We start from the raw sequence: 24,753 nt of genomic DNA on the forward strand, positions 1-24,753 counted from the left end.
GTTCTGCTACACACTTGGCTCCTTGCACTGCCTGGGGGACCAGGGCTGCATGGGTGGTGGCTTCTCCAGCATCCTTCTACAACGCATGCTCTGATTAGATCCTGCACTTCATCCCTGAAGGGGTGGTCCATTTCAGAGGGTGAAACTGGTGCACAAAATGGTGAAGTATTTGCCCAGAGCCCCTCAGCCAGTAAGGGGACCACCAGGCTTTTGAACCTAAACTCTACAACGCTTTCCCCTCATTTTTTCTGCCCAAAGAAGGCTGGCTTGGGACCTCCTTGGGAGTTCAGTAGCTAAGACCATGCTCCCAATGCAGTTTGATCCTGGATTTGCTCCTTGGTCAGGGAACTAGAGCCCACATGCTGCAATTAAAGATCCCTCTAGCCACAACTAAGACCCAGCACAGCCAAATAAATTAACCAAAAAGAAAGAAAAACAGGCTGGCTTGCCACTCATGTCTTTCCTTTAGGAATGCCGAAGATGCCACCATTCCAAAAGCAGTCTTGTCGGCTCAGCTAAGCACTGCCCTCTCCTTCCCTTTTCATTCATGAGGCTGGGAGAGGGGCCTCTTCCCGAGGCTCTTTTCTCATCTATTAAATGAGGACAAAATCTCCCATCTTGTGTATATCATTGTGAAGCGTACAGGAGAAATGAGATCCTGGCACACAGATGTGGGTAATACTTGGCAGTTATACAGATGCCCAGTGTTCTTGCCTGGAGAATCCCAGGGACAGGGGAGCCTGGTGGGCTGCCACCTATGGGGTCACACAGAGTCGGACACGACTGAAGCAACTTAGAGCATACAGTTGCCATTATATAAAAACCAGTATAAGGGTTCCAAGAATCAGAAAGAGTGGGTAATAAGACCCTACATCTCGATTCATATTGAAGTTTCCCATGACTCCTAATTGAGAAGGATTTATTTGTTGATTACCCATCTCCATGGACTCCAACTTCCAAGGGAGCTTATGTCCATCCTTTTCCTTGCTGTGAACTATAGTATTGTTCATCTAGAACACTGTTTGGCATGTAGTAGGTGATCAATAAATGTGTGGAATCTATCAATTAATAAACAACCCAGTTACTGAATTGCTCTAAGCCTCAGTTTCCTAATATATAAAATGGAGAGATAAGTCCTTACTGCCTGAGTGGTTGTGAATGTTAAATAAAGGAACAAGTATACACCTGCCTAACCTGGGATCTTTGTTCTCCCTGGGGTGCTCTTTTCCAAATTCGACACAAGAACTCTTTTCTAAGGGCCTTCCATGTGCCAAACTTCAAGAACATTTCAGTCATGCTGGGGAGCTTACATTATAGTTAGCTGTTCTAGGTTTGAGCCAGGTAGGTGCCTTTGGAGATGGGGCGAGACTCAGGGGTGGCAAATCAGCAGTCCTGGGAACAAGCCCAACTCTGCCATTAAAAACTCTGCCCCCAAAATTCAACTGGGTCATTATGATGACCCAATGGGTCATCTCAATCCCAACTATGCCCTATCTGTCCAGGCCTGTTTCCCCAGGTGTAAAGAGGAAGGTAATAACCCTGCTCAGCTCTCCTAGGTTGTTCCCAGACTGCTGTAAGATTACAAATGTGAACGTTCAGCTCCCCCTGCCTGATACCAGCTCCGGGATTGTTATTATTTGAATAAGACCTTACATAAGCACCAAGCTCCTAACCAGCCAGTGATTTCTGGACCCAGGGAAGTTACAATCTTTGGAGACTTTGGCCTGTTTTCATGTGGTCACGTGGGTCACCGTGGTCACAGGAAGCAAAGGGATGAGGGGCTGAGTAGCACCTTGGTTTTCCAATGTTTTTTTCTACTTCATCTTCACTGACTTTATCATCATCGTTATTCAGTTCAGTTCAGTCATTCAATTGTGTCCGACTCTTTTCGACCCCATGAACCTCAGCACGCCAGGCCTCCCTGTCCATCACCAACTCCCAGAGTCCACCCAAACCCATGTCCATTGAGTCGGTGATGCCATCCAGCCATCTCATCCTCTGTCGTCCCCTTCTCCTCCTGCCCTCAATTTTTCCCAGCATCAGGGTCTTTTCTAATGAGTCAGCTCTTCTCATCAGGTGGCCAAAGTATTGGAGTTTCAGCTTCAACATCAGTCCTTCCAATGAACACCCAGGACTGATCTCCTTTAGGATGGACTGATTGGATCTCCTTGCAGTCCAAGGGACTCTCAAGAGTCTTCTCCAACACCACAGTTCAAAAGCATTAATTCTTCGGCGCTCAGCTTTCTTCACAGTCCAACTCTCACATCCATACATGACCACTAGAAAAACCATAGTCTTGACAAGATGGACCTTTGTTGACAAAGTAATGTCTCTGCTTTTTAATATGCTGTCTAGGTTGGTCATAACTTTCCTTCCAAGGAGTGTCTTTTAATTTCATGGCTGTAATTACCATCTGCAGTGATTTTGGAGCCCCCCAAAATAAAGTCAGCCACTGTTTCCACTGTTTCCCCATCTATTTCCCATGAAGTGATGGGACCAGGTGCCATGATCTTAGTTTTCTGAATGTTGAGCTTTAAGCCAACTTTTTCACTCTCCTCTTTTACTTTCATCAAAAGGCTCTTTAGTTCTTCTTCACTTTCTGCCATAAGTGTCATCTGCATATCTGAGGTTATTGATATTTCTCCCGGCAATCTTGATTCCAGCTTGTGCTTCCTCCAGCCCAGCGTTTCTCATGATGTACTCTGCATATAAGTTAAATAAGCAGAGTGACAACATACAGCCTTGACGTACTCCTTTTCCTATTTGGAACCAATCTGTTGTTCCATGTCCAGTTTTAACTGTTGCTTCCTGACCTCCATACAGGTTTCTCAAGAGGCAGGTCAGGTGGTCTGGTATTCCCATCTCTTTCAGAATTTTCCACAGTTTATTGTGATCCACACAGTCAAAGGCTGTGTTAAAGGCATCATTATTAGAGGGAAATAATACTTGGTATCAAACTGTTTCACATTACTAATGGAATGGAACTAATTGCTACCAATAACTACTGTTTACAGTCGTGTGTGTGTGTGAATATCCTCCTCTGCTTTGTCTGTGGGCTTTCCTGGTGGCACAGGTGGTAAAGAATCTGCCCACAATGCAGGAGACCCAGTTTCCATCCCTGGGTTGGGAAGATCCTCTGGAGGAGGGAATGGCAACCTGCTCCAGTGTTCTTGCCTGGAGAATCCCATGGACAGAGGAGCCTGGTGGGCTACAGTCCATGGCGTTGCAAAGAGTCGACTTTGCACGACTAAAGCGACTTAGCATGCATGCATGCCTTGTTTGCAGCCCTAGGATTTTATATCCAGCTCTCCAGATCTGATGCTGGCAGCGAGCAGGTTTCAGGGATGAGAAAGGGGCCAGGTGGGGACTGTGGCAAACTGGTCAGCACACACAACCCCCCACCCCGTAGGGTCATGGACAGCCACTGGAGACATCAGTTCCACATCTCTAACTTGAGGGACGCTTTCTCAACCCTGGCTGCACAACAGAACCACCTGTAGAGCTTTTGAAAAATACTGAGGCCTCAGAGCCTCTAAACCAGAACCTCCGGAGTGGGACCTGGGCTTTCTCAGGACATTCTAATGTTCATCCTGGGCTGAGGAGGGCGGGCTGTGGTTATACCTGAGATGCTGGTGAGCTTTGCAAGTATCTGATGCTGCGGGACAGCCTTTCCTGACCAAGTAAGAAGAGTACAGAGTGAGTGAGAGCTGGGTGGCAGCTGGGAGTCACTGGGTCAGAGTTCTCCCTGTCTGGTCAGCCCCCAGGGAGTGACTGTGCATCAGCCCCCCCACCCCAGCATCAGTGTCCTATGAACAACCCTTCACTTCCTGCTTTAGTGCCCTGGCCTCCAGCCTCAGGCATGGCATTTGAATGCGAGCTCCCACCACGGGAGCCCTGAGGCCCTTGTCCCCATGGCCCAGGGGGAGACGATCTGAATTTAGCCTTCAGACCCCAGCCTTAGGCACAGTAAAAACGACAGTCAGCCACGGTGGAACCCTGCTCCCTTGTGGTACCAGCAGGAAAAGAACAGCCCAGAGTGGAGAAGGGAAGAGACTTCCCCAAGCCCCTGGGGTGAGACAGGGAAAGGGCCAGAGCTGGAGCCTAGACCCTTCCTCCTTTGTCCAAAGTGGCCAAAGTGCATTTGTAGTTAAACAGGGTGAGTTTGTTATCACTGCTGCAGCGAGGAAAAGCACACACCGTGGACAATGACAAAGAACTCAGGGATATTAGAAAGAACCTCTCACTATTTGGACTTTGGTTGGGGCATTTGGGGTGGGGGTGGGGACCTAAGGAAGCAGGGTTTGCTTTAGGTTGGGTGCTGTCAGAAACTGGCGGTCCGGTGGCTAAGAATCCACCTTGCAATACTGGAGATATGGGTTCGATCCCTGGTCAGGAACTAAGATCCCCCAAGCTGCAGGGCAACTAAGCCCATGCACTGCAAGGATGACCCAGCTCAGCCAAAAATAAAGTGAATAGAAAAAAAAAAAACCTGGGGACAATTCTGTGATTAGGTAAGAAGTAGCCATTTCTTTAGCAAGAGAAGGGGATGCTTGGTATTTTGTGGGTGGCAAGTGGCTTTGCGCTTAAACAAGGTCACAGTGTCCTCACTCTGGCTCATTTTATCAGTCTCAGAGTGACTGGAGTCAGTGATGTAAGAGTATCTACGTCCAACAAGACAATGATGTGTCGTAGCTGGATCAGACCCGTTCCAGACTCCAGGGGCCATTGTCTTGTACTTTCTTAATAGTAACCCACATTTCCTGAATCCTCACTAGTGCTCAGATTCCTGTTAATTTTTTAAACTCAGGGGCTGGCAAACTTGGGTGCACCAAATCTAGCCTGCCATCTGTTTTTCATCTAGCCTGTGAGCTAAGCATAGCTCTTATGTTTTTAAATAGTTGTATAAATCAAGCAGAAGATTTTATGACATGTGAAGATTATATGAAATCTTCAGTGTCCAAAAATAAAGGTTTAGTCACACTTACTTATTTCTGTATCATCTAGGGCTGCTTTCATGATACCATGGCAGATTTGAGTAGTTACAACAGACATCATATGGCCTCCAAAGCCGAAAATATTTACTGTCTGGCCTTCTGCAGAAGAAGTTTGCCGGTCCTTGCTTTAAATGGAAATATTCTGTCTATAGCAAATAAATCAACTCTTTAATTCTCTTGATAACCCCAGGGGAATTATTACTTCCATTTTATGGATTAAAGAAATTCAAGGAGATTAAGGGATTTATCTAAACCAGTTTCTTAACTTTGGCACCATTTGACATCTTAGATGGGAAAATTCTTTCTTGTGGGGGCTGACTCATGTGCTACAAGGTGTTTAGCAGCATCCCTGACCTCTGACCATTAGGTACCAGTAACACCCCCAGTACCTTAATCTCAGTTGCTACAACCAAAAATTTCTCCAGACATTGTCCAATGTCCCTTGGAGGCAGAATCCACCCTAGCTGAGAACCACACTGATCTAAGGTCACAAAGCAACAGATGGAGACTTGACCCCTGAACCCATGTGTTCAGTTATTAATCACACTTCCAATGCCCAGGGATGGATTCTTTTGCTCTTGGTGATGGTTTCAGCTGCAGGAAATTTTAATCTCTTCAGTTTTCTCCTGTGGGGAGGCTGACCTGTCAAGCAAGGGATTCTTTAGAAACGAAATCATATCCTTTTCTGACTCTCCTCTGCTCAAACTCTCCCCTGGCTCCACTCCCAGCTGGCTCAGAGGAGAAGCTAAAATTCTTATGGTGAGCCCCAAGACCTCTGTGTGATCCAGACCACTTTCTGCTACCCCAGCCCCTGCCCCGTCTCCCACCTCCTCCTAGTCTCCCTCTCCATCACGCCCCTCCAGCCCCACTGGTCTTCCGTCTGCTTCCCAACATACCAGACACACTCTCACCTCAGGGCCTTTGCACTTGCTGTTCCTGTTGCCCCAGTCCCTCTTCCCACAGCTCTTCAAATGATTGACTCCTTTTAATCCTGGAGGTCTCAGCTCAAATGCCATCAGCTCATATGTCTCCTCTGTTGACCTGATCACGAGTCTACCTGCTCCTCCTCCTCACTCTGCAGTCACTTTCCATCGCTTCGTCCAGTTTTACTTCTTCCACCACTTTCATCACAACCTGAATGTTTTGGTCTTCTTGGAGATTTTCAGAGCTGCCATGGCCTGTATTGGAATTTCTTCTTCCCAGGGGTTTTTTGGTTTCATCTTTATTTTGAACACCGGAGGCTCCCTTGGGGCAGATCTTCCGAAGAGGGAGCCAGGTGAGTTCTTTAGATCCATCTGGAGAAATACAAGCATACCCCTTTCCCTGTAAGATTAATTTCCCAGATTCCATTGTTTAGTTAGCCCATCTTGATACCAAATGAGCAGAGGAAGAGAAGTTTCCTTCAATTCCTCAAGATGTTTTTCTGCTCTTGTCAAGATATCTCCTTGTGGTAAGTTTAAAAAATTTAAAACAAATAAAGCTGTATTAACAATAGTTATAGGATTAAAGAATATCTTGCATGGGAATCTAGTAAAGTCTGCTCTGGATAGGAAAGATAGAATTGTTCCTGTGTATTCCCCCTTTTTAATTTTTTTATTTGTAGTTTCAGTGTGTGATGTGCTCATTCAACTATGTCTTATGCTTGTGGATTAAAAAGAATGCCTGTAATATGTTTGATAGAAAAAGATTGTAAAAATTGTTTGAATTGCTTAGAGATATAAGCAGGGCCATTGTCTGTTTTTATGCAACTAGGTGTTCCCATTACTGCAAAGCAAGCTAACAGGTGGGTTATAACGTGTTGTGTAGCTTCACCTAAAAGAGGTGTGGCCCATATAAAAGAAGAATTTGTATCAATATAGACATGTAAAAAAGAAGATGGAGAAAGCTCAGGGCAATGAGTCACATCCATTTGCCATATTTCTTTGGGTTGTAATCCTCAAGGATTGATACCTTGTGAAATGGGTCGAAGATGTAGGGGTCTATAAGTAGAGCAATTACTAATGATTTCTTTAGCATGGCGGTATAGAATTTTCCAAATCTGGTATAAGGAGCCAGCATTATTATGTAATAGAGCATGTTGTTCTTTAGGAGTAGTAAAAAAAACAAGCTTATCAGTTTGTTCATTACCATAAGTCATTGGACCGGGAAGGCCGGAATGTGCTCGAATATGAGTAATATATAATAATGGATTGTAATTCAAGAAAAAGTTGTTGAATAATAGATTGATTAGAATTTATAGTAGAATTTTCTATATTTTTTAATACAAAAACTGAATATGAGGAGTCAGAAACTATATTAATAGGGTAAGGATGTAGGTGAATAACCTGAATAAGAGCATATAATTCATTTTGTTGAGCAGAATGAAATTTAGTATAAAAGACTTTATATTTTTTGAGAAACCAAAATGAGGCTTTAGAGTTTTTACTCCCATCTATATAGAAAACATCAGCTTGACGTATAGGTTGTGATGTAACAATGTGAGAGATAATAAATTCAGTATTTTTGAAGAAATTTCAAAGTTTATTAGAAGGATAATGAAATGAAATTTTTCCAAAATAGTCTAAGAAGGCTATTTGAAAATTGGTAGAAGTTTGTAATGCATTTTCAAATTGAGTTTCATTAATAGATAATACAATTTTATGGGGATTGAAGCCAATCAAAGTCTTAGTTCTATTTCTCCCATTGATAATTATTAGAGCGATTAAATCAAGATAGGGCGTAAGTGACTTTGTCCCTCTAAAATGTGTATAGATACATTCTGCCGGGTGTTCTTGTTGGGCAAGAAGTCTGGTGGAAGAATGGAGAGAAGGGAGTATAAACAACTCTCTAATATGAGTAAGAAATTGTTTTTGTAATTTATTTTGTACTAAATTCATGAGTTTACTAAAATACACGAGTTCCTCTCGTGTATCTTGTGAAAGTGAATGAGGGCTATTTAAATCAAGGTCTCCTTTCAAAGTATTAAATAAATTAGTCAGTTGATAATTTGCAATGCCCAAAGAGGGTCTAATCCAGTTTATATCACCTAAAAGTTTTTGAAAATCATTCAAGGTTGATAATTTATCCATACGAATTTGTGTTAGTTGGGGAGTGACATTTTGTCTATTAACAATAGATCCTAAGTAATGGTAAGGTGTAGAGGTTTGAATTTTTTCAGGGGCAATAATTAATCCAGAGTCTTTTAAGCATCGTTGAGCTATATTAAACATATGTTGAGTCTCTAAAACAGATGGGGCCAAAAACAGTATATCGTCCATATAATGAATAACAAGAAAGTCAGGAAATTGTTTTCTCACAGGTTCAAGGGCTTTGGCTACATAATATTGACACATGGTGGGAGAATTCATCATTTCTTGAGTCAATACAGTCCATTGATATCATTTATGAAGCCTGATATGATTAGGAAAAGGAAGAGAGAAGGCAAATCTTTCTCAGTCTAGAGGATGTAAAGATATAGTAAAAAAGCAATCCTGTAAATCTATAATAATAATATGCCAGTTTTGAGGAATAGTGGTAGGTGATGGAATTCCTGGTTGTAATGCACCCATAGGTTTCATAGATGCATTAGCTTTTCTAAGGTCTGCTGCTGCTGCTGCTGTGCTAAGTCACTTCAGTCGTGTCCGACTCTGTGCAACCCCATAGGTGGCAGCCAACCAGGCTCCCCGGTCCCTGGGATTCTCCAGGCAAGAACACTGGAGTGGGGTGCTATTTCCTTGTCCAATGCATGAAAGTGAAAAGTGAAAGTGAAGTCGCTCAGTCATGTCCGACTCTTCGTGACCCCATGGACTGCAGCCCACCAGGCTCCTCCATCCATGGGATTTTCCAGGCAAGAGTACTGGAGTGGGGTGCCATTGCCTTCTCCGTCTAAGGTCTGTTAAGAGATGCCATTTGTTAGATTTCTTTTTTATTACAAAAATGGGAGAATTCCAAGGAGAACAAGATTCCTCAATATGTTTCTATTTCAATTGTATATAGATAAAGTTCCTTAGCAGTCTCTAGTTTCTCTTTTGTAAGGGGCCACTGCTCTGTCCAAACAGGCTCGTCACTTTCCAAGTTATTTTAATAATTGCATCGTTTGTTAAGTGAGCAGTGGCCCATAGGAAAAACGTAGAATACATATTTGAGCTTGTCATTGCATAAGTAAATAATCTTCCTATTAAATTAAGGGGTGCATCTATAACATAAGATCATAATGCTGTGGGCTGGCCTTCTGGTCCCTCACATGGATATATTTGGACACTTTGATAAACCTCTTGTACTTTGGTTTGAGAAACTCCTGCAATCTGGCAAGAAATTCTCTGGATAGGCCACGATTTGGGCCATAAATGTTTGGAGATAATAGTAATATCAGATCCAGTATCAAGAAGACCAGAAAATTTTTTGCCATTAATTTTGATATTTATATTTGGTTAGGTATATTCAGATATAATTGATGTCTATAAGGATTGTTTTTGATCTGTACTGCCGAATCCATCTGTCCACATACCATCAGAGGAGTTAATAGAAATGTAAGGTAAAAGAAGTAATTGAGCAATTTTATCTCCCTTTTTAAATTGCCATAATATCTGAGATAACATAATTTGAATTTCTCCCTTATAATCTGAATCAATTACTCCAGGGTGAACAGTAAATCTTTAGAAGTCAGACTAGATTGGCCAAGTAAAAGACTGAAGGTTTGTGGGGGTAGGGCTCCAAAAGTCTGGCAGGTATTCTAAAAGGGACTGCTTGAGGAAAAAGGAGAAAATCGTTTAGGTATATCACTGGCAGCACTGCCGGATGTTGAGGGTTTGAGGGAAAAGATGAAGTTTGCCCCTGGTTTTTGTGGATGGGGACCTGGGGAGTCCCCAGCTTGGAGTTTCCTGAAATAGGCTTTCCTTCAACATCATATTTAGACCGACATTCCCTGACCCAATGTGTTTTATCTCCACATGCAAAACATCTTTCATTCCCCTTTTTAAAAGCAGCAGCAATTGTTTCAACTAGCATTTGCATTTTTTGAGTTTCTGATCCTAAATTGCGACAAGCCTTCAAATAGTCGATGATAGCCCCAGTCTCATGGATTGGAGTGATAGCTCTTTGACATTTCTGATTTGCATTCTCATAAGCAAGCAGTTTTCCTAGTTGCTTTTTGGCTTCTTCTCCAATAACACTATGGGAAATAGAAACTTCCAATCTAGCTAAAAAATCATCATAGGCTTCATTAGGTCCTTGAAATACTTTTGTGTAGCTGCCTTTAGGCTCCCCCTGAGTAGTAATTCGATCCCAAGCTTCAAGGGCAACTTACTTCAGTTGCTCATGTAATAAGGGAGGGCATTGTATTTGGGCTTTCACTGCATCAAACTGCCTGGTACTGGTTAACATTTCAAAAGTAATTTGATTTTGGGGAGCGCCAGCTCAAGCATTAGAATTGGCATGATCTCGGGCTACATCCTGAAACCACATTGTCCATTGAAGATATTCTCCTGGCTTAAGAAGAGCCTTTATCAAAAGTCGCCAATCATAAGGAACAAAATTTCCAATACAACATGCCATAGAGTTTAAAAGTTCCTTAGCTTTTTTCATTTGTTGCATGTGAGAAAAATCAATGTTTTTGTATTGAGGTATAATTTGCCCTTGAGCATTAATTTTTGAAAACAGGAAATGTGGAAAAGTCATCAGCCTCAGAGATTCGAGATTGTAAAGCCAGCAATCCAGAAAGCCGTCATCGTGAAGGAGAATGAGTAGATAGTGTTTTCTCATAAATATGAGTATAAGCTAAAGGTGTATCATTGTCATCAAGGAAAGTATTGTCAGCCTCAGAAGAGTCATTATCAGAGTCATCTTGTCCTTGAGTTGAGAGGACTTTTGGTTTGGTGCCCGTTGCAAGAGAAGGAGGAGCACTTGGGGTAACCAGAGCAGTGCTGGTGGGAAAATTCTGAAATATTTTATGTTGTTCTAATTGGGCCTTTTGTAAAGTTTCATCATCTAATTCATATTCATGTAACAAGTGTTCTGCCTGTTGTCGATTATCAGGGGGGCTAGAATTTCCTTGAAATGGCAAAATTAAGCTTTAATGAGGGCCCATAAGGGCCAGAAATCCATTGGAATATTTTTTCCCCATCTTGTGGCTGATTCAACATTCTCTTTAACCTGATTCCAAATCTCTAAATCAAAAGTACCTTCATCAGGGAACCAGGGGTTATGTTCAATTACCGTTTGGAGACAAGCCTCTATTCACTGACATGAAACCAAGAGTCCTTGAACTTTAAATAAATGATGAAGCAAAGTAGAAAAGTGGTGGGGCTTTCCAGCCGTTTGTCCCATTACCCTGCACTTACCGACCTCAGTAGGTCCAGAGTCACCCTGTGAGCTTGCCAAGGGTGTACTCCAGGTCCCTGTTCAGGCGCCACTTGTTTCGGTCTTGACAGATGAGAACCTGGGGAAAGGAGTCAACGAAAAGAAGACAAAGAAAAGAAGGACGCGGGGGACCCAAGCCTCTAGTGGAACAAGGGTGCTTTAATCATGGCAGCATGTGCATATGTATTGTTATACACGGAAGCTTTAGGCAGAAAAATAAAGTTGAGCAAAAACACCGAAAGCAAAAGCATAACAACAGTAACTAAGGGAATAACAATCGTCACAGGGCCAGAAGACAACCCATGTATTGGAAATAGGAACATGACTAAGTAGTTCTATAGAAAAGTAAAAGGTTACTGAAAGGAATCCACGTATATGTTCCATCTCATGACCTCAGTCCTGAGAACTGAGTGCAGCTCTGCTGGTTCCTGTTTTCCAGGAACTGATAAGGAACAAAAGGCGCTTGAGAAACAGAAAACATAGGATTCCTTAACATTAAACGTTCCCTGACACCCGAAGTTTTATTTCTTGATTATTGTCAGTCATTGTCTCTAGAATAGTGCTTTCATGGGAGCAAGGACATTGTCCTATATTATTCAGTGTGTACCCCAAGCTGATGGTCAATGGTACACAGTAGGTGCTCAATAAATGCATTTTGAATGAGTGGTAGATTGGAGTCACCCATCCCATTGCTGATCCATTAACACTCATAGCTGGTCTTTCCCAAACATCCCCTTGACAATAACAGTTGAGGTTAGCCTAGGCTTGAGTTATGGCTTGTCCAGCTGCCTTGCAGCTAACTTCCTGCCCCCAGGCCTGAAGCCCTCTCCTAATAGGAACAGGTTGGGTAGAAGGATGGAATTTTGAGTGTTTTTTTTTTTTTTTTTTTTTAATCCAATGACTAGTATAGGCTGGGACCTGAGGAAGTACTCTTGATTGACTGCACAAGAAGGGGACGCTTCTGTCCCACCTGCTACATCCCACTAAAGACCTCGTGCTCTTTCCTCCTAGCTGCTGTGCGGAAAAACGGCCTGCACACTGTGCCCACGGAGATGCAATTCATTGCCGGCACAGAAGAGTGAGTTCTCCTGGTGATATTCATAGAGGAGCCCGTGCTTGATCCAAGGAGAGGATGAACAAGAATTCCATGCTGCAGGCAATCCCCACCCCCCATTCTTCTCCCGATGACCCAATGCCCAAATTTCCACTACTTCTCCCTGAGCTCCAGCCTCCTTGAAAAAAGAATATGTGGGATGGGCAGGGGAGTACAGTAAACCCCTAAAGGTCTGCTGAGGTGAAGGGTCTGGAAGGAGGGGCCAGAAGAGCAGGAGGCGCAAACCACATGACCGTCAAGGAGGAGAGGGTGTACCGGGCCAAGCTAAAGCTTTGTCTGCAGACAAAAGATCCCCAGACAGTAGCAGCCCTTCACACCTGTGTGACTCAGGACGCACCTGGACATTGATGGCACAGCTAGTCTTTGGTGTCTTTTGTATGCAGCAGCAAGGATATAAGACCTGGGTGCTTGGGGTCAAGCAGACTTGACTTTGAACCCTGGCTTTGCCACTTACCGGCTCTGTTGATTTGCACACATCACTCCCTCTCTCTGAAACTCAGTTTCACCTACCAACTGGACATGATGTCAAAACCCACCTGGGTTCTTTTTGAGGGTTGTTTTTGAGATTAAATGAGATCATGTAGATAAAGCCAGTTGTTAGGCCTTCCATGCACAGATGGTAATGCTTGTTATTAATGGTATCATTATCTCAATTTCATGATGATGAAGCAAACAGCAGGGAGTAAAGTGACTTGCTCAAGGCATCATTGCTGGGCATCAGTCAGGTCTGTTTCTTTCATTCAGCAAATTTATAGAGAACTTACTATGAGCCAGGTACTGTCAGGCACATGGCAACGAACAGGAGAACAAAGCATTGCAAAGCAGGCCAGGGAGGGGGTTGGGAGAGGGAAAAGGCAGTATTTAAATGTGTGTCAGGGGAGACCTCACTAAGAAGGTCATTCTTGGGCAAACACCTGGGGGAGGTGAAGGGTCCTAGGGAATCTGTGGGAAGAACATTCTTAGCAGAGGGGACAGCAGGTACAAAGCCCTGAGAGTTCAAGGCAGCCAGGATGGTAGTGTGGCTAGAGGTGGGGTCACAGAGATTGCTTGTATGGCAGGAGGGCACTGGTTGGGGACAGAGCATGTGGGACCCCACAGGCCACTGATGTAGTTTTGACTTTGAATGAGATGGGAATGGATGGAGGGTCTAGCAGATAAGGACATGATTTTACATTAGTTTGTCTTATCCTGAGGCCTGTGCTCCTCCCTGGCACCGTGTTTGGGGGCTTTGAGTCCACCTTTGATATACGGGTTCTGTAGTTGGCCCTGCCACTCACCACCTTGCAACCTGGGAATCTGTTTTAACCATCTACCCAGGCAAAGCTTGTGCTGAGTCTGTTGGAAAAGAACTGATCCCTACCCTCAGGAACTCCATGTCCATTGGTTGCAGACCTCAGCCCCACTCGCAGTTCAGTTCAGTTCAGTTGCTCAATTGTGTCTGACTCTTTGAGACCCCATGGACTGCAGCATACCAGGCTTCCATGTCTATCACCAACTCTCAGAGCTTGCTCAAACTCATGTCCGTCGAGTCGGTGATGCCATCCAACCATCTCATCCTCTGTCGTCCCCTTGTCCTCCTGCCTTCAATCTTTCCCAGCATCAGGGTCTTTTCAAATGGGTTAGTTTTTTGCATCAAGTGGCCAAAGTATTGGAGTTTCAGCTTTAGTATCAGTCCTTCCAAAGAATATTCAGGACTGATTTCCTTTAGGATGGACTGATTGGATCTCCCTGCAGTCCAAGGGACTCTCAAGAGTCTTCTCCAGCACCACAGTTCAAAAGCATCAATCCTTCAGTGCTCAGCTTTATAGTCCAACTCTCACATTCATACATGACTACTGGAAAAACGATAGCCTTGACCAGATGGACCTTTGTTGGCAAAGTAATGTCTCTGCTTTTTAATATGCTGTCTAGGTTGGTCATAGCTTTCCTTCCAAGGAGTAAGCATCTTTTAATTTCATGGCTGCAATCACCATCTGCAGTGATTTTGGAGCCTAAAAAAAATAAAGTCTGACACTGTTTCCATTGTTTCCCCATCTATTTGCCATGAAGTGATGGGACCAGGTGCCATGATCTTAGTTTTCTGAATGTTGAGCTTTAAGCCAACTTTTTCACTCTCCTCTTTCACTTTCGTCCAGAGGCTCTTTAGTTCTTCTTCACTTTCTGCCATAAGGGTGGTATCATCTGCATATCTGAGGTTATTGATATTTCTCCCAGCAATCTTGATTCCAGCTTATGCTTCACCCGGCCCTGCATTTTGCATGATGTACTCTGCATAGATGTTAAATAAACAGGGTGACAACATACAGCCTTGATGTACTCCTTTCCCAATTTGGAACCAGTCCGTTGTTGCAGTTTAACTGTTGCTTCTTGACCCGATACAGATTTCTCAGGAGGCAGGTAAGGTGGTCTGGTATTCCCATCTGTTGAAGAATTTTCTTCAGTTTGTTGTGATCCACACAATCAAAGGCTTTGGCATAGTCAATAAAGCAGAAGTAGATATTTTTCTGGAACTCTCTTGCTTTTTCTATGATCCAATGGATGTTGGCAATTTTATCTCTGGTATCCCTGCCTTTTCTAAATCCAGCTTGAACATCTGGAAGTTCTTGGTTCATGTATTGTTGAAGCCTGTCTTGGAGAATTTTGAGCATTACTTTACTAGCATGTGAGATGAGTGCAATTGTGCAGTAGTGTGAACATTCTTTGGCATTGCCTTTCTTTGGGATTGGAATGAAAACTGACCTTTTCCAGTCCTGTGGCCACTGCTGAGTTTTCCAAATTTGCTGGCATATTGAGTACAGCACTTTCACAGAATTATCTTTTAGAATTTGAAATAGCTCAGCTGGAGTTCCATCACCTCCACTAGCTTGGTTTGTAGTGATACTTCCTAAGGTCCACTTGACTTCAGACTCTAGAATGTCCTACTCTAGGTGAGTGATCACACCATCATGGTTATCTGGGTCATGAAGATCTTTTTTGTTTAGTTCTTATGTGTATTATTGCCACCTCTTCTTAATATCTTCTGCTTCTGTTAGGTCCATAATGTTTCTGTCCTTTATTGTGCCCATCTTTGCATGAAATGTTCCCTTGGTATCTCTAATTTTCCTGAAGAGATCTCTAGTCTTTCCCATTCTATTGTTTTCCTCTATTTCTTTGCACTGATCACTGAGGAAGGTTTTCTTATCTCTCCTTGCTGTTCTTTGGAACTCTGCATTCAAATGGGTATACCTTTCCTTTTCTCATTTGCCTTTAGCTTGTCTTCTTTTCTGTGATTACAGTTTCAGTGTCTTCCCTCTGATGCCCTCTCGAAACACATACCGTCTTACTTGGGTTTCTCTTACCTTGGACGTGGGGTATCTCTTCATGGCTGCTCCAGCAAAGCACAGCCGCTGCTCCTTACCTTGGATGAGAGGTATCTCCTCATGGCCGCCGCTCCTGACCTTGAACATGGAGTAGCTCCTCTAGGCCCTCCTGTGCCCATGCAGCCACTGCTCCTTGGACGTGGGGTTGCTCCTCTCAGCCGCCGCCCCTACCAGGGATCAAACCGAACTGTGGTGTTGGAGAAGACTCTTGAGAGTCCCTTGGACTGCAAGGAGATCCAACCAGTCCATTCTAAAGGAGATCAGTCCTGGGTGTTCTTTGGAAGGACTGATGCTAAAGCTGAAATTGCAATACTTTGGCCACCTTATGTGAAGAGTTGACTCATTGGAAAAGACCCTGATGCTGGGAGGGATTTGGGGGCAGGAGGAGAAGGGGACGACAGAGGATGAGATGGCTGGATGGCATCACTGACTCGATGGACGTGAGTTTGAGTGAACTCCAGGAGTTGGTGATGGACAGGGAGGCCTGGCGTGCTGCAATTCATGGGGTCTCAAAGAGTTGGACACGACTGAGCAACTGAACTGAACTGTCTTCTTTTCACAGCTATTTGTAAGGCCTCCTCAGACAATGATTTTGCCTTTTGAATTTCTTTTTCTTGGGGATGGTCTTGATCACTGCCTCCTGTACAAGGTCATGAATCTCCATCCATAGTTCATTGGGCACTCTGTCTATCAGATCTAATCCCTTGAATCTATTTGTCACTTCCACTGTATAATCGGAAGTGATTTGATTTAGGTCATACCTGAATGGTCTAGTGGTTTTCCCTACTTTCTTCAAGCCCCACTCTGGGCCTCAGTTTTCCATCCAAACAAGGAAGGGGGTACACAAGAAGAACACTTTCTGCTCTTATTCTCCTGTGAGGCTCAGTCTGGTTGGAGCCCCAGGTCCGAGGGAGCCCACAGGTCCCTGACTGGGCCTCTCACCCTGGATAATCAAGCATGGCATCTGTCTCCAGCTGCTTCCAGCCCTTGTCTTCTTTTTAGACCCCAGATCACATCCCCACCACCCACTGGAGAAGCGGCCCCTCATGTTAGTAATTAAAGCCCCAAGATAGTTGAAGTGTCTTACATTCTTTAAAAAAAAATTGATTTGTTAGACAAAACAATTCTTAATTTGATCCACTAATAAACATTTTATAATTTCACAAGTAAAAAGAAAAAGAACTCTTAAACAAAAAGAAAAATGTACTCAGCACCTCACTCCCAAAGATAGATTAGAAGAGTTAAGTGAATACTATTCTAGACCATTTATCTATATATATGTGTGTGTGTGTGTGTATTTTTAACAAAATAACTAACCATGCTACATATGCCATTTATAACCTATCATCTCAGCTAATTGAGTGTAGTGGATGTCTTTTCACCTCAATAAATTTGTGTCAGCATCATTATCTTTTATATAATTATAATTATATAATTAACAATTTTTGACTTTATTATTTCCCAAATTTGTAAATTTTTATAAATTTGTAAATTTGTGTCAGCATCATTATCTTTTATATAATCATATAATTATAATTATATGATTATATAATTAACAATTTTTGACTTTATTATTTCCCAAACTCCCCAAAGGTACAAGGAAAATAACCCAGAAAATACAAATAAAAAGTAAAAGAGGAGAAAAAATCCATAATTCCATCCCCACGAAAATCCCCAAAGCAACTTTGTGTATATCATTCTAGACTTTTCTTAATACTCATATATTCATGAAATATGTGCAAATAAAAGTAAGTAGTGCTGTTACCTACCTTTTCACTTTATATAATGGGCATCTTTCCTCTGAATAAATACCCATCTAAATCACCATTTTTAATAACTGCTTTGGTATTCCATCCAGAAACAGGATCGTCTTAATCTAGCCAATCTTTTTTTGATGGATATTTAAATGAAGTTTTCCATTTAAGTTATATTTAACACCAAGTATTAGTTTAGGACAACTCGTTAGAGTAGAACACTTAAGCTGAAGGGTTGCACATTTTTAGAAGTGTTTGATTCCTATGCCAATTGCCTTCTAGAAAGTTCATTTAGCTCTCCCATCCCAGGCAGTGTGTTTCTCCATAAGGCCAGGAATTCTAAATGGCTTCTCTTTGGGTTTGTTTAAAGCAAAGACTGCCCTGAGGAGGCAGAGGCTCCAACGGATCTCCACCCTACCTCCAAGAAGGAGGAGGAATATCGCAGGAACATCTGGAAGGGCTTCCTCATCTCCATCCCCTACTCGGCCAGCATCGGGGGCACCGCCACCCTCACAGGCACAGCCCCCAACCTCATCCTGCTCGGCCAGCTCAAGAGGTAAGAGCAAGTGCTCCCTGTCCCTGGCACTGGGGCTTCTGCCTCTTCTACTCCTCTCCTCCTCCTTCACCCAACATCCAGGGATGTGTCTTGGGTGTCTACCATTGTCCAGGCTCTGGGGACCCAGCGATGCACAAAGCTCAGCAAAATTCCTGCTCTGGGGAACTTGCATTCTGGTGGGAGAGACAAACAATAAAGGAAAAAGCAAGAGAATATATAGTATGTTGGTGTGATATGTTATGAAATAAGATCGAGCAGAAGAAGGGGGCAGAGGTAACAGGAGTGGGTGCTGTTTTATCTAGGTTGGTTGGTATTGTGCCATCCCTCTAATATGGTGACACTTGAGCAGAGACCTAGAAGCAAGGGGGTGAACTTTGTGGACGCAGGAGGGAAGAGCACCCCAGACAGAAGGGATAGCCTGTACAAAGGTGGGAAGCAGCACAAAGACTGGCCAGGCTGGGGTGCAGAAGGGGGTAAGGTACGAAGACCAGGGCAGTCATTGTTAGGGGAGTCAGAGGACAGCTGAGAGCAGAGGGGTGACATAACCTGACATCTTCTAAAACCAGCCCCAGTGGGATGTACTGCTGTGTGGCTGTGATGTCCCGTGAGAAGCCTTACAGCCAGGCACATGGACTAGCAGTGGAGGGGACTCTGCCAAGTAAAATCTCCCTGTCACCAAAACTGTTCAAACAGATGTTGAGTGGCCATTTGTCAGGGCATGAGACTCAAAGAGATGGATTCTCTAATGGTTTGACATCAATTCCATTTTTCAAAACCTCTTAGTCTGAAGATGTTAAAAATCCTTATATTTCAAGATTCTAAGTATTTTCAGATTCCAAGATTCTGAGAGGTGGGGTTTCTAAGATTTTGTTACCGTGGAGATGTGCCATATATTAAATTAATACACATGAATCCAAATGTAAGCATTTAACAAACAAACAGCAACAAAATTTTCTGATATTCAACATGGCTCCATGTGCTGGCTGACGTCTTTATCTGGTATTCAGCCAAAGAATCAAGGATTTTTAGGGATGACGGAGGAAAAGCTAACTGCATTGGTCTTCCTGAGAGTGGGTTAGGTGTTCGTAAGTCAGTTCCATACTTGTGGGTAGTCGAAGTTATTTTCATGAGAAAACTTAAGTACACCCGTGTCTTACCTCACAGGCTGATTTTAAAACCTTAACTCTCTACCATATTCTAAGGTTCTCAAATCCTTTGATTTTTAGTTCAGTTCAGTTGCTCAGTTGTGTCCAACTATTTGTGACCCCATGAATTGCAGCATGCCAGGCCTCCCTGTCCATCACCAACTCCCAGAGTTCACCCAAACTCATGTGCATTGAGTCGGTGATGCCATCCAGCCATCTCATCCTCTGTCGTCCCCTTCTCCTCCTGCCCCCCAATCCCTCCCAGCATCAGGGTCTTTTCCAATGAGTCAACTCTTCGCATGAGGTGGCCAAAGTATTGGAGTTTCAGCCTCAGCATCAGTCCTTTCAAAGAACACCCAGGACTGATCTCCTTTAGAATGGATTGGTTGGATCTCCTTGCAGTCCAAGGGACTCTCAAGAGTCTTCTCCAGCACCATAGTTCAAAAGCATCAACACTTCGGTGCTCAGCTTTCTTCACAGTCCAACTCTCACATCCATACATGACTACTGGAAAAACCATAGCCTTGATTAGACGGACCTTTGTTGGCAAAGTAATATCTCTGCTTTTTAATATGCTATCTATATTGGTCATAACTTTCCTTCCAAGGAATAAGTGTCTTTTAATTTCATGGCTGCAAACACCATCTGCAGTGATTTTGGAGCCCCCCAAAATTAAGTCTGACACTGTTTCCACTGTTTCCCCATCTATTTCCCATGAAGTGATGGGACCAGATGCCATGATCTTAGTTTTCTGAATGTTGAGCTTTAAGCCAACTTTTCCACTCTCTTCTTTCACTTTCATCAAGAGGCTTTTTAGTTCCTCTTCACTTTCTGCCATAAGTGTGGTGTCATCTGCATATCTGAGGTTATTGATATTTCTCCCAGCAATCTTGATTCCAACTTGTGCTTTTTCCAGCCCAGCGTTTCTCATGATGTACTCTGCATATAAGTTAAATAAGCAGAGTGACAACATACAGCCTTGACATACTCCTTTTCCTATTTGGAACCAGTCTGTTGTTCCATGTCCAGTTCTAACTGTTGCTTCCTGACCTGCATATAGGTTTCTCAAGAGGCAGGTCTGTAAAAAACAGTGATTCTCAGCCATGGGTGCGTTTAGAGTCTCCAGGGAAGGTGAAAAAAAATATGCTTGGATCTCAGCTGCAGAGATGCTGATTTCAGAGGCTGGGAATGGGGGCCAGGCATTGATCTTTTCCCAGTTGATTTCAGCCCCCTCTTTGCTGTCTTTTCATCTCCATTCTTTGAGCAAGGCCTGGCTGTGAGACTGAAAACCAGAAGCCAAGATGGTTCTGCTTCAGATATGGGGACCATCTGGGATGACCCGTTTGTCTCCTCGGTTAGTAGGAAGTGCCAGCAAAGGGGCAGTCGGCTGGGAGGACAAAGCAGGGTGTTCGGTGTTAGTTCTTGCTGGAGGCTGTCCACAGGGAAGGACAGGAAAGATGGGGGTTCTGAGGCCCTCAGGGGCTGGTCCTGAGTTGGGGGATGGGGGACATGGGAGGGCATTTGCTGTCAGAGGGTTTTCAGGCTGCTTATTCGCTCTGATATGAGCAAGGCTTGAAAAGATATTGGGGGAAAATGCTGGAACTTTAAGTAAAAGTATCCAACATGAAGGATTTTGAGTAAAGGTCATGCAAATTACATGCAAAACGTATACAACATTTAATTGCATAAGCCTGGAACTTCTCATCGGGAAGGAAGGTATTTGAAAGGAATATGGGGTTTATATGAGATTCTGATTTTCCAGCAGGGCACCTGGGGAGACAGGGAAATGGCTGCCCTGAGTGTTCACCTTGGTCTTCGCTCCCCAAGTACATTGTATTGGTTTATTCTGATCACACCCGATATAGGAACTTTATATTGGGTTGGCCAAAAAGTTCATTTGGGGTTGTTTTTTCCAGACCATGAAAAAATGGAATGAACTTTTTGGGCAACCCAATATATTACTCAGAAAATACAGGGGGGGAAATGTGAAGACCTTCAGCGCCACTGAATGCCGAGCATACTTCCTTTGGTTTTCCCTGTAGGGATGTGTGCACCCATCTGTCTGGCTGACGCTGGCGGGCTCTCACCTCCCTCTTTTCTCCAGTTTCTTCCCGCAGTGCGACGTGGTGAACTTCGGCTCCTGGTTCATCTTCGCCTTTCCTCTCATGCTGCTGTTCCTGTTGGTGGGCTGGCTCTGGATCTCCTTCCTCTATGGAGGGATAACCCTGAGGTACCCGGGCACTTAACTTGAGCTTTGCGGTAGATGGAACCGGGATGGAGTCCCAGCTTCCCGCTCCCTAGCGAGTGGCCCTCCTAAGTCCTTCCAGCTTCAGTCGGATGTAGTACCCGTAGTCATCCTGGCCTCCCAGGGAGTGGGGGTTACAGGTGGTGTGGGTTCTTGCCTGCTGAGCCCAGGCCCTGGGTGAATGCCACCCACCATCAATAATCACTAATTGTATTGTTCCCTAAGTCAGGTCCACACTCGCCCCACAGGAAATGACGTGCAGTGTTTCTTATTTCATGGGGCCTCAGTACAGGAGGCAATTTGGGGCAGCCTGAGGACAAGGTATCAAACAACACTGACTCCGATAGTGAGAAAAATATTCCTTTATCAACGCTGCTTATGCTGGGGAGAAAGTCTCAGTAAGGTGGGGAAAAACTTTAACACCTCTCTAACATTTGCAAATCATCCTTTTAAAAAAGGAAGAGCAAGCCTCAGGCCCAAAGACAAGCCAGCAGTGGTATCCAGCCAGACGTAATAATGTTGCTTTGCTTTCACATCTTTATTTTTATGGGTACTTTCTATGTATGACAAGTGACTCTTGTTTGCTATTTATGGGAGTGATAGAAAGCTTTCTATTTAAAGATCTGCTTTTAGTTAAAATGCTAAATCTAGTTGGAGCCCGTGGCACATGGACATAGGAACATTTGTAAAGGGAGTCATGAATGTGTCAGTTCACTTCAGTTCAGTTGCTCAGTCGTGTCCGACTCTTTGTGACCCCAAGGACTGCAGCCCGCCAGGCCTCCCTGTCCATCACCAACTCCTGGAGTTTACTCAAACTCATGTTCATTGAGTCGGTGATGCCATCCAACCATCTCATCCTCTGTCGTCCCCTTCTCCTCCTGCCTTCAATCTTTCCCAGCATCACGGTCTTTCCCAAGGAGTCAGTTCTTCGCATCAGGTGGCCAAAGTATTGGAATTTCAACTTCAGCATCAATCCTTCCAATGAATGTTCAGGACTGATTTCCTTTATGAATGTGTGGGTTTGGGAAAATACTAACATAGGAGCTGCAGCTCAGGGCTGGAGTAGCAGGCATGTCATAAAGTCATTCTCTGACTCAGTTTCCTCACCCCTCTGGGCCTTAATTTTTCTCATCTGTAAAATGGGACCAGTAAGAGCTATTCTAGATGAAAGAGATGTGAAAACCCCTTGAGAATAGAAAAGCTCTGACTGTGGTGTTTCTTGGCCTGTCAGAGCAGAAACTTGGGGTTCAAAGTCCGGATTAGTCCAGAGAAGCAAGCCCAGACATTGGACTCAGATAAACCAGATTTCACATAATGGTTCTGCGTGACTTTTAGCAACTCTGTCCCCTCCCTGAGGCTTTACCTCTTTAATTTCTACAATTTTCACTTGTAGATAGGGGATAAAAACGAAGTCTGGGTTTCCTGAGTGGTTCAGTGGAATACAGCTTCCCTGATAACTCAGTTGGTAAAGAATCCACTTGCAATGCAGGAAACCCCAGTTCGATTCCTGGGTCAGGAAGATCAGCTGGAGAAGGGATAGGCTACCCACTCCAGTATTCCTGGGCTTCCCTTGTGGCTCAGCTAGTAAAGAATCTGCCCGCAATATGGGAGACATGGGTTTGATCTCAGGGTTGGGAAGATACCCTGGAGAAGGAAAAGGCTACCCATTCCAGTATTCTGACCTGCAGAATTCCATGTACTGTATAGTGCGTGGGGTCTCAAGAGTCGGACATGATTGAGCAACTTTCACTTTCAGTGGAAAAGAATCTGCCTGCCAAGTAGGAGACACGGGTTTGATCCCTGGGTTGGGAAGATTGCTTGGAGGAGGAACCAACCAACTGGAGGTAACCCACTCCAGTATTCTCGTCTGGGAAATCCCCATGGACAGAGGAGCCTGGTGGGCTGCAGTCCATGGGGTTGCAAAGAGTCAGATACGACTGAGCGACTAAGCACACACGTTCCCCCACTCACAATATATAAGGGACTTCTGTGGTGGTTCAGTGGTTAAGACTCTGTGCTCCCAATACAGGAGGCCTGGGTTCGATACCAGATCAGGGAACTATGATCCTGCATGCTCTATGGTGCAGCCAAAAAAATAAAAAATAAATACAATATATGAGAGCATCTGTTTCCATGCAGCAAGGTGGATTTTTGCCAATCTGATAAGATAAAAATAATTTGCATTTACTTTAGGAGTAATTTTGAAGAACCTTTCATACTAATGGGTAAAATGAAATCTTTTCAGATATTCATGGGGCACCCTGGTATTTCCTCTCCTGTGAATTGTTAAACTGTGTGTTTATGTTGCTGGTCTTGGTTTTATTGATGACTGAGTGACTTCACTTTCACTTTTCACTTTCATGCATTGGAGAAGGAAATGGCAACCCACTCCAGTGTTCTTGCCTGGAAAATCCCAGGAACAGGGGAGCCTGGTGGGCTGCCAGCTATGGGGTCGCACAGAGTCGGACACGACTGAAGCGACTTAGCAGCTGCAGCAGCAGCAGCAGCAGCAGCATTCTCTCTATATTGAAAGATTAGTGTTTATTTTGAATATGAGTTGCAACTATTTTTTCCTGATTTTTCACTTTGCATGTCATGCTTTCTTCTGTGCAGAAATTTTTAGAAACATTTTCTGAGATGAAATCATCAATTTTTTCTCATGTGGCTTCTGAATTTTCAATTGTAGTTAGACAGGTCTTCCCTTTATAGGAGTTATGAAAGAACAGTCTCATGTTTTAGTCTAGTATTTTTGTATTTTTTACATTTAAATCCTTTCATCTAGTTGGAGCTTGCCTTTTAGAGTGCAGTGTAAGGATGCAACTTACACTGCAGGGTACAGGTTTGGAATCAGCTTTTTTTTCATTTCAGATAACCATCAAGTTATCTCGATACATTTTCCTGACACACAAACGTTTTTAATTTTAATGAAGTCAATTTATTTTTGTTTTCTTGTGCTTTTTGTGTCATAGCTAAGAAATATGTGCCTAATCTGAGGCCATGAGAATTTATCTCTATGTTTTCTTCTAAAAACTTATAGGTCTAGCTCTTCTTATGTTTAGGTCTTTGAACCATTTTGAGTTAAGTTTTGTATGTACCAAGAGGTAGGGGGTTCCACGTTCATCCTTTTGCATGTGGCTGTCCAGTTGTCTTGGGGCTTCCCAGGTGGCTCAGTGGTAAAGAATCTGCCTGCCAAGGCAGGAGATGAAGGTTTGATCCCTGGGTCAGGAAGATCCCCTGGAGGAGGAAATGG

The 24,753-nt window shown here is 43.6% G+C and overlaps 1 protein-coding gene across 1 annotated transcript in view; it reads left to right on the plus strand.

The window, feature by feature from the left end:
- SLC13A3 (solute carrier family 13 member 3) overlaps nt 1-24,753 on the plus strand; it is an 83,329-nt gene that overhangs the window by 36,637 nt on the left and 21,939 nt on the right. Inside the window, exons 4-6 of the mRNA XM_086330816.1 lie at nt 12,342-12,408; nt 17,928-18,113; nt 21,363-21,488. Coding sequence (XP_086186942.1) covers nt 12,342-12,408; nt 17,928-18,113; nt 21,363-21,488 — 379 coding nt within the window. The remainder of the gene's footprint in view (nt 1-12,341; nt 12,409-17,927; nt 18,114-21,362; nt 21,489-24,753) is intronic.

The sequence above is a fragment of the Bos grunniens genome, chromosome 13 (assembly GCF_055505025.1).
Source record: "Bos grunniens cultivar Pamir isolate PY7600 chromosome 13, Bosgru_T2T1.0, whole genome shotgun sequence".
NCBI lineage: Eukaryota > Metazoa > Chordata > Mammalia > Artiodactyla > Bovidae > Bos > Bos grunniens.